General features: G+C 35.6%; 1 protein-coding gene across 6 annotated transcripts in view; it reads left to right on the top strand.

The window, feature by feature from the left end:
• SLC26A7 (solute carrier family 26 member 7) overlaps positions 1 to 10,361 on the top strand; it is a 67,665-nt gene that overhangs the window by 37,870 nt on the left and 19,434 nt on the right. For all 6 annotated transcript variants that reach the window (XR_015285031.1, XM_086882999.1, XM_086882995.1 and 3 more), the window contains 3 exons: positions 440 to 553; positions 3,838 to 3,915; positions 5,373 to 5,468. Coding sequence is in view for 5 of the 6 variants with exons in the window: in XM_086882999.1 (XP_086739125.1) it covers positions 440 to 553; positions 3,838 to 3,915; positions 5,373 to 5,468 (288 nt within the window). In the remaining variant the exon portion in view is untranslated. The remainder of the gene's footprint in view (positions 1 to 439; positions 554 to 3,837; positions 3,916 to 5,372; positions 5,469 to 10,361) is intronic.

Below are 10,361 nucleotides of genomic sequence, written 5' to 3'. Positions count from 1 at the left end.
AAACATACTTGAAAAGGAAGGGAAATCAATGTCTGCCTTTTTCCAGAGAGCAACAAACCAGAAATGATCTGGATAGTTTCCAGACACCAATACTTGGGGCTCTGGCCAGTTAAAAAGCAGACATGGATCAAGATGTAAATATTTTGGTTGAACTTAATCTTCAAAACTTAGCAATAGCATTTATTCTATTGAACAAAATGCCCTTCCTGCTTTTGATGAATCTGGTTCAACAGCTCAATCATTCAAATTAGCTCTGAGTTGTGAGAAGATCTGTTCTGTTGGGAAATCCTTTGTCATGTGCCTGTTGGATCTTTTCCCTCAAAAATATGTCCATCCTTTATCATTGCTAATATTTAGATAGGGGACTCCTTTGTTGGCAAGAGGCATTGAAATGACAGAACAACAGGAAAAAAACATCTTCTATTTAACAACTTTGCAGGAATTTTTGGCTCATGGCCTCAGCAACGTGATTCCTTCATTTTTCTTTTGCATACCAAGTGCTGCAGCGATGGGACGGACGGCACTTTTATACAGTACGGGTGCCAAAACACAGGTAACAGCTTAGAGTGAAGCACATCAGAGAATTAAAGCTGTGATACTGCTCACTGCGATTTGTAATGATTTATCTATTGTATTTCCATAGTCTCCCTTCTCCTCTGTCCTTGGAATGACTCTGCCCTGTCGTTTCTAACAATCTGCATGAAATTACATCTGATCAGTGATGCCTTCCTAGGAAAGACAATGGTTCCATTTATTAATTTTTACCTATTTCATTCAATATGAACTGTAAGGTCTGTGGCAGCAAGGAAGTTAGGAATTGTGTTTTCAGACTGCAGGAAAACCACATAAAAGCCCTTTCAGTTTATGTGAATTTGTCAGCATTGTAACAAAAGTGCCCTCTAATGGTGTTTAATGGATTTAATGGTGCAGTCTAAACTGAAGTTTAAAAAAAAAATTACATTTCATTTATCTGATTAAATTTATCTTCTATCTGATTTCCAAAAATAATAAAATTAAAGTAACCTTTAGAGCTGTTTGTTAAAAAAACACAAGTAATCTCCCAGCTTCTGCTTTGTGACATGGTGTACTTGTGCTATCCCTCAGTATACACTGAGCCCACAGAGATGACATTTAGATTTTTGAGGACGTTTGTTGCTATTTCCTACGGTAGGAAACTAAACCTACAAGCTGTTATTACAGTAGCTCAGGAAGGAGGGGACTGTAACTGCTGAGAATGATAACTGTGACCCTGTCAGCCTTTCATCTGTCCAAATTGTGCACGTGAACAAGAGAGGTGGCAAACCCCCTGGGGCACCCCCACAGCATTGCCTCTTCCTCTGAAACTCAAGGGCCCTTCGGTGGCAGCCTGCCACATCAGTGTCATGTCCTTTGGAGCTCACTGCTATTCTCCAGGTAACAAGAGACAGGAGAAAACACCAACAAGCTGAGCCTGGGAAGGTTTAGGTTACATTTTTTTTTTTCACAGAAAGGTTTGTAAAGCATTGGAACAGACTGCCCAGAGTAATGGCAGAGTCAACATCCTGGAAAGTTTTCAAAAATTGTGTGAATATGGCACTTGAGGACAGGTTTAATGATGAACATGGTGATGTGCTGGGTTGATGGTTGGACTTGATGACCTTAAAGGTCTCTTCAAACCTTACCAGTTCTATGATTCAATGATTCTATTTTCATTTTATCATTGTTTCTCTTGCCTGTATAAAGGACATTAGCTGCAAGGAAAAGGTTCATAAGGTACAAGGCTAAATACAAGACATAGGCACTGTTTCTCCTCAACCATGTCCTGCAATTATTTTTCATGCAGACGTCACAATATTAAAGAATTATATAGGGCTTTACTTCAATACTCTACATGTTAAATACTTGATACTTAGCCTACAGAGTACTCTGAACTACTTAATCATAATGAATAATCTAACAAATCATAATCTTGAAAAATATTTGTATGCAAATACTTTAGCTACCACTTGACCACTAGTTATTTCATACATTTTGGTTGAAATTGGTGTCATACAATGTGCCATCACTCTCACAGACATTCTTTTCTGTAATCTGTTAATGTACTGATTGTACAGTTTACAGTTGTACTGCATCATATTGTACTGGCTTTTCCATGGAAGATTTGAGGCAACCTGCAGACCTGTAAGCTGAAGGTATACGGAGGGTATTTGAGCACATTGGCAGTGGTACACATAGGGAACGACCATTGTAAAAAGTTATTCAATTCATGAAATGGAAAAAGAAACCACTATAATTTGATTTCAAGACAGCAAACACACAGCAAAAATCTGCTTGGTTTATCCATTGGTTTCACAGTATAGCAGTGCTTGTGTCTAAAAGTTAAGACTGTGGCTATGAGTTAGCACTATGAGAGTATTTTAATAGGCATAAAAATCTCAACCCTGCCTTCCTGGAAAGCAACACCTCAGCTAAATGCTCTCCTTTGTGGTTGTCCAGACAGAATGGGGAGATGAGAAGATCATCACTTATAAATATTGGTCAGGTCATAGACAAAAAGAAGCCTTTCAACATAGAGGGAAGTCAGTTTGGCACAGGGCATGGATGAAATGCAAAAAGCCTTTCAGGGGCATAGAGCAGCCCTTTTTTCTCAAATGGCTATACCTGGATTGCAGTTTTGTCATCTGTTCCTCACTGATATATCTTCCTGGGAGAAAACAGAAGTAAGGAACTGTATCAAGAACTAGAAGTGTCCTTCAAATAGAATCAACACTTTTTTTTCTTGCTCTTCATGAAGGCAGAAAGAGGGAAAAGTTCCTTGTGACTTTACCAGCAGATTTTCTTTCCCTTTTTATGTAAACACTCTATCTTTCCCTTTTTATGTAAACACTCTGTCTATCCTTCTTGATGGTATTTTTAAGTACACCATGACTTTAATTTTCTAGTGTTTTAACAACTTGTCTGGTTTTGTTTTTAACAACTTGTCTCTTAAAATGAAACCTAATTATTTTAGTAAAGAAACATATTATCAATATAAAAATAAAATGAGCATCTGTCTACTTATTGTCAAAAACCTTCTGTGAATCTGAACTGTATATTTATAAGACCAGAAGTACTCAGTGAGCACCCACAGTAGACTAGGACAGTGCAATTTTACTGTAGTTTTCTATCAGATTAATACCATAAATACTGTGAAGAAATATATAATTATTAGACCATATATTTTTCTGAATTTATATTTCTTGCATTAATTAAAATTAAATTAATTAAAATCTTCAGTATATATTTTTAAATGGTACCTACATTTTCTTAAGCAAATACACTGGTATTAACATGAAATTGTTAGTGGTTTCTCATGTAACAATTGTTTTCTTTTAGTGTTAATCCCAACAAAAGAAGTTAGAAGTCTTCTCTTGTGGAAAAAATGCATACATAACTTGCTTAGTGCTATGACAGATCTGTTATTTAGTACAAAATAGGGTGCATGGTTATAAATTACTTGCAGAATGACAGTGGGTGCTGAAAAACTTCTGGGATGAGATATTGCACACACACATTCCATTTAATATCCAAGTGTGTAAGTGATGCTCTGACCTGTGTCAGTATGCTAGCAGCAGGGTCAAGCACAGATGTGGAGATCTCTCACTATGTTATCACTGTAGTTGATTAAGGGTAATAATCAGATATTAAAATTGAAATTATATGCATCTGCATTCCACATATACATCAACAGCTAACTCCTTCAACATCTGATTCTTGACTTTGTCTATAATATTTTATAATTTATCCTTGTCACAATTTCTTTTGTTGTTTTTATTGTTGTTAGACTGAAAGATCTGCAATTCTTGTTTATTGTTTTAGGTGGCTTGCCTTATCTCTTGTGTATTAATTCTTGTGGTGATCTACACAATTGGACCTCTGCTGTACTGGCTTCCTATGGTATGGTACTTATTCTTTTTAAAGATTAAGATGTCAAACATTTTCTAATGACAGTTTCTTTCAGGGAAAGAGAGAGCAACCTTTAAAAGAGCTCTTTGATTTCAGTTGCCATAAGAATAGTAAGAGCATGACAAATCTGAAAATCATAAAATACAGAGGTAACAGCATAAGACATAGGTTTTAGACATATATAGTTACATATATAGGCTATCATGTAAGCACACAGAAGTGAACGTCTCTTCTACTTACTTTTGGCATGTAGTTTATGAAAAATATACATCCAGGTTGCTCTGGATTTGTAAATTGACAAAATGTGGTAGAAATTAATGAAGATTCATTATATTTCCCCAGATATGCATATGATATACAACTTTGCTTTTCAAATAAATTTGACACAAATTATTTTAGATATTGATATAAGCTTAATTACAGAAAGATTAGGAAGTATTCTTATATCTCTGTCATGGAATACATCTATGCTAAGACTCTTTAAAGCAGTGTAGCATCTTTTCACATAAGCTATATCTAGCTTTTGGTATTACAAATTAATAGTTAATTTTAACTAGAGGCATGTCAAAGCTGCTAAATACAGCTCCAAAATTATCCACAATTTTGCCATGTATGTACATGAAGTTTTAACACAACTATGTTTTAAAATTGCTTTGTGCTATTGTTTACATGGTGTCATGAAAGTTCTCACTTTTCAAACACAGATCCTTTTATAGCTTATTTTAACCACGCAAAGTAAGGACACTTGAAGAAGGGTGCACAATATGTCTTGTTTTTTTTTTGCTATACTTCTTCCTTCCTTTAATTTGTTTTTATATGGATTATATGTAAATTTTCACCAGTTTCCTGCAGGTCTTTAATCGCATATTTTAAAAATACTTTTTTGTTTTTTTCTTTCTTGATTATTTATCTTCTGATGTTTTTTCAGCCTGTCTATGGGCTTTAAGTTCATCGGTTTGTACTCCATTCTTTTTGGCTCTAGATGATTTCTTCATCCATCTCCTCCTCCTCCTTCCTGAGTCAAAGAACAAATTTATTATTATTTTTTTTTGCTTTAAAATTAATGGACTTTTGCCCTAAAGGCCTTCTCTAGGGGAAGGGAAGGAAGTGAGGAAGGGAGCTACAATTCTTCACTGCATCGAAGTTGAATGATGATTTGCTTTTGAGTTCTCCAGATTGTGGCAGAATGTATTGGGTAGTCCTGAGGTTTCTGTCATTTTTCTCACAATCAGGTAGCCTTCACAATTAGATTGCCTTCAAAAAAAAAACCAGGATGAGGGGTTGTTGCTGTTAGCATTTGTCACAAAAGCAACTGTGCTCATCCCATTTTCTAAACATCTACTAGTCTTTAAAATAATTTAATTATGATATTGGCTGCTAAATTAAAGAAACAACATTGTTTTTCACTAACAACTCTGCAAATGGCTTTTGTGTTTATGTCTTTGCAGTGTGTGTTAGCAAGCATTATTGTTGTGGGCTTGAAGGGGATGCTAATGCAGTTCCGTGACTTAAAAAAATATTGGAATGTGGATAAAATAGACTGGGTAAGTAAAATTTACTATAAGGATGTTTTCCTGAGACCATTTGGCAAACATCTGTTAACTAAACTTCAATATTTCTGTGGCCCTAGAAGACATAAGTGCAAGATATTAGTAGTAGTATTTTTTGTGTACTATCAGCTCAGATAAACAGCATCTTTAATATCAGTTGTATTAAAAAATAACATTTTAACGAATCATAAATAATCAAACCTAATGCTAGAGATGTGTACACAGACAAATCAAGTTAATGTGAACAAATATGTGTCTAATTTTTATGTCTTTTCTATCTGTTTAATGAGCTTTTGCTACTGTAGCATTATTGAAGAGTTGGTATCATTGTCCTCTGGGAATAGGGATTGACCACATAGGTCAAAGATAACTGAAAACACTAGTGATGCAGAAAGATGTATTGAGGGGTGCTGTAGGTAAATTGCCTTAACTCAGATTTTGCAGAGTATCTATAGTTTGAACATAGTGAAAGATTCTGCACTATGAGAGGAGGAATGCATCAGAAAAAGTAGATAAGTGAAAAGAGACAGTATGAAAATCTAGTTTAATGCAAAGTCTAAATAATCTGACAGAATTTGCACAGGATTCCTAGCAAATAGTAAAGATGAATCCACGTGTAAGAAGACTCCTGGATTTCTCTTCTGTTGGAGATTTTGGGTGTAACAGCCAATTAGTGGAACCAAAATTTCTATGTAGTTACATAAAGACATATATGCTGACATCCTGTATGTTTGAGTTAACAATATTCAGAAAGGTATTTTGGCCACATAGTCCTTTTCTGTGGTGGGAAATACAGGTAATTGGAGTTAATATCAGACTTTTTTGAATCTACCAGTGACTCAGTATTCTACATCAGTAATGGTTAAGTCTAGACAGAATTAAACTTTTTTAATTGAGTACTGGATTTTAGTATGGGAAACAGAGCTAAATAAACATCATGTTTGACTGTGAGATTTTTCACACTTGGTTGCAGGAAACTAGAGGTTCAGAAAACTTGTTTTTGAGGGTTTCCTTTGTATCATCCAGAAGAAAAGCTGTCTTTCCTGAAATATTTTCTTCCTCAAGCAGTAAAATTCCGAAAATATTTTCAATCTCTTGTTTTGTATTTGATCTTCAGCTTAACCCATTTGCCAGTGACAGAAAAGATGGATGATGTAGATCAATAATTCTTTTGGGAACAATGGGCTTAAAAGCATTGGTAGTTATGGGAAAGAGATATATCTTCTCCAACAGTTCATTGAGATAAGTAGTTACATTTTCCAGCAAGATATTTTGGAATCTCACTAGATTTAACACATCTTCACAGATAGACTAACCTGACTGAGTTTTGCTTTTCTGGTTTTGGCAGAAAAGGTTATGTGAGCAGTTAGTTATTACATCTATGACAACTGTCATCATTTCTAAGAGAGGTAATAGAACAGGGGAGTTTGCTGGGTTAATCTTTTTAACTAAACATACTTGAGCAATGATTTATCTTCAAGTAGTTTTACCATCAGTTCTTAGCCTGACAGGATAAATCATCTTGCCTTAAATAGCATAGTTTAAAGTAAGGCTATAAACATTGATCTTGCATTGCTGCCTGCTCTGAGAAGCCCCACCAAACCCAGTGATTTGTGTAACTACACTGGTGTTATTTTGGCCTGAAAGGATTCACCCCAGTAACTTACAGAACACTGGAAATGAATCATTCTGTCACCCAGGTTATCCAAAGTGTTTTGAAGATAGAAACCCTAAGAAAACATTTGGAAATAATTAGTAGTTGTCCTTTCTGGAACTGATTCTTTGAAGGGTGTGTGTCATGTAGCATTGAAGTCAGGTTTGTTTTTGTTATAGGTCTGGCAAATGATAGTGCATGGAAATGGAATATTACGGAGTTTGTTACCTTGGTCCTTAATACTTCTTTAAGCATCTCATTAAATATAAATGGGATGAAAAGTATCTATTTGTTGGATTGTTCTCTATAAACCTAATCCTTTCAAATGTAGAAAGTAAGACATTGTTCAGGAGTTGGAGTTGTGGAAATTCATTGGTTCCTTCCATCACAGGATATTCTGTGTTTCTATGAAATCTCTTCTTTCAGTCATGAAAGAATGGCTTTTTCTTTCAAATTTACATCCCACCTCTCAAATCACATTCAACTACTTTTCAGCTACTACCCCACTGTCCTTATTCCATAGGTCATTTTCTTGCCATTCATAGCATCCATATAACCTTCAAATGTCTCCTGCTTCAGTTAAGGTCTCCTATCAATCCCTACATCTTGATTGATGACTTCAACAATCTCAGATTAATAATTACACTATTTTACTACATATGTTATATACATAACTCAGAGTGATTTGTCTTGATCTTTTTTCTGCTTTTTCTGAGAACAGCCAGGAAGCTAATCTGGCCTTGTCTGTAAACATAGCTCACTTCTCAGGTCCTCAGGTCAAAAGATGATTTCCTTGTCCTTTCTGTAAGCCTAACTTCTTATGCAGGCCAACTTGACTAACTTTCTATTCTCCAGCTTGGCAGTGCTGGTGATACTAGTGATACTTGCCTAGTATTACTAAAAAGGCCAGTGAAATGCTTGTTAACTCTTGATTTTAAGGTTCAGTATCAGATAATCTGCCTTGTAAAACAGGTAAAAACTACTGCCTGTCAATGGACTACTGAAGAAAAATGTTCTCTTTGCTGTTAACAGTTGGACTTTAAAGTAACCAAAGATGGGGAAAAAATATTTCAGAAGGTGAGATTCTAAGTGAAAAATTGTAACAAAATAAGGATCATTTTAATGAGTTAATTATATAGGATGGATCTGAGAAGTTCAGCAATTAAATACTCCGGCATTTAAAGAGAAAAAAAATGTTTTAAAGTTGCATTGATGTCTTGACCAGAAAATGACCACAGCTGAGACAAAGCCAAGTTGAATGCCTGACTTTTAAAGCAGAAAGAATGGCAAGAATCTATGGTAAAAATTACACACTCCCAACATGGTGTTGTGATGAGAGGCAGTTACAGATTCATTAATTGTAATTGTGTGCACATACATTAATATCAAAGGAGTAAGGAATGCTACTAATTCAGCAATTAAAGTAGATCCAAGAATGAGTGTCTCATTTTTGACAAGTATCCTCCAAGATCTTGTCATTCAATTTCTGAGACACGCATCCAACACCCTGTCAATCTATTTTGTCAAAATATTTAGAGGAGAGTGACTAGAAAGGGTCTTCCTTGAAATCTGGAGCTCATTAGTGCATTTTCTCGGGGTTTTTTAGAACTTCTTCAGATATTATCCTCAGAAGGAAGATGGCCTTTTAAATTTTAAATCACGCATGGGTTCTGATTCATGAGAGGGCTCTGAGAGCTCCCAGAGCTTTACTATACAAACAATTTTCCACAAAGTAGGAAACCATCTCTTCTGTGAAAATAATTTTACATCAATGACTCTATCTTATGACATCCTAGGGAGATTGTCTATTTTTCCTGCATTAGTGAATATGCTAGTGTGAATTATGTTACTTGTGCTGTAGTTGGTCTCAGTGGGGTGGGAAGGAATTTGTGAATGCTTAATCTATTGAAAGCATGATTACCATATAAATTATTTTTAAAGAGTATTATTTCTATCAGTGCCTGTTTCCAGGGCTGTTTGAGAACAAAAACTGTCTCAATACAGTAAATATTGTCAATAATATGTCAACTACAACTGTGTTTGGAATGCCTGTGAAAAATTATTTCAAAGAACCACTTTGAAATACCACTTTATTATCATAGGATCATTTCGGTTGGAAAAGATCTTTAAAGACCATCTAGTCCATCTGTCAACCCAACACTGTCTACACCTAAACCATGTCCCTTAGTGCATTAGGCAGTTCCTGTTCTATGGCTGTGGTGGGCTTCACTTGAATCCCAATTTTGATGAAGGGTGTGCTGAGGATGAATGCAGACACTAGTAATTTGTCTGCAGAAGGATGTGGAAGCGTGGCCATGTCACTTGGTCCTTAGAGCCAGAGCATCCTCCAGGACTCCAGCATCTTCTCCTGAGACAGTTCCCAAGTGAGCAGGACTTGAATGGGATTCTTCTTTTGGCTATATGCTGGAGGGACTCTATCTGAGCAACTCATCACAGCCTCACATTACAAATAGCACAGAACTGGTCAGTTAAGTCATGTCCATCTCTTCCTCCATTAAGCAACAGCATAATCAAGTAGGAGTTAGATGAACTGCATCCTAAATTTTCTACATTCTGATAACCAAATCAATTGATTATGGTAGGAATCTAGACAGCTGTGTTGGAGAGAGTTAGGTGTGAGAAACCCTACCCATTCAGGCAATAGCTGATCATCTCCTTAGTTAGCAATGAAACAGTGAAGTGCATAATCTGGTTTCAAACTGGTACAGAAACATTTATTATCACCATACTTTAGCACTGCATGGTTTACCCTTAGGTTCAGAAAGTATTTTGCATTTATTTATATGATTTTTTTTCCTACCAAATGCCAATTTTAGACCATCATCAATAGTGGATGAGTAGACCCTATGAAATGGAAAGTCTAGATGGAGGCAACTGCTACACACAGTCACTGTACCTCTCAGTGCTTCTGATACCTTCTGATATATACAGGAGCTGACATAAATCCATTTCTTCTGCTTCTTTCCTTTCTCCCTCTTTAGAGTTTTTCTTTAAGTTAGTACAGTACTTTGAAGGTGGATTTTGTTTTGATTTTTGATATTAACGTGTGCCTATAAGACTAAGATTTGAAGAGTGATTAGATTCTATCTATCCTGAAGTATGCAATAACCATATTGCCATAAGCTGCCAAAGGAAACTTTGATATTTTTATGACTTCTTTGTTGAACTTTGCAATAACCCATGAATTTGGGAAAAAAAAAAAAAAGGTGTAT

Source organism: Cyanistes caeruleus, chromosome 1, assembly GCF_971803275.1.
Source record: "Cyanistes caeruleus chromosome 1, bCyaCae1.hap1.1, whole genome shotgun sequence".
NCBI classification, from domain to species: domain Eukaryota; kingdom Metazoa; phylum Chordata; class Aves; order Passeriformes; family Paridae; genus Cyanistes; species Cyanistes caeruleus.
The sequence above is the reverse complement of the archived record's forward strand: the minus strand, read 5'-3'. Positions and strand labels throughout refer to the sequence as shown.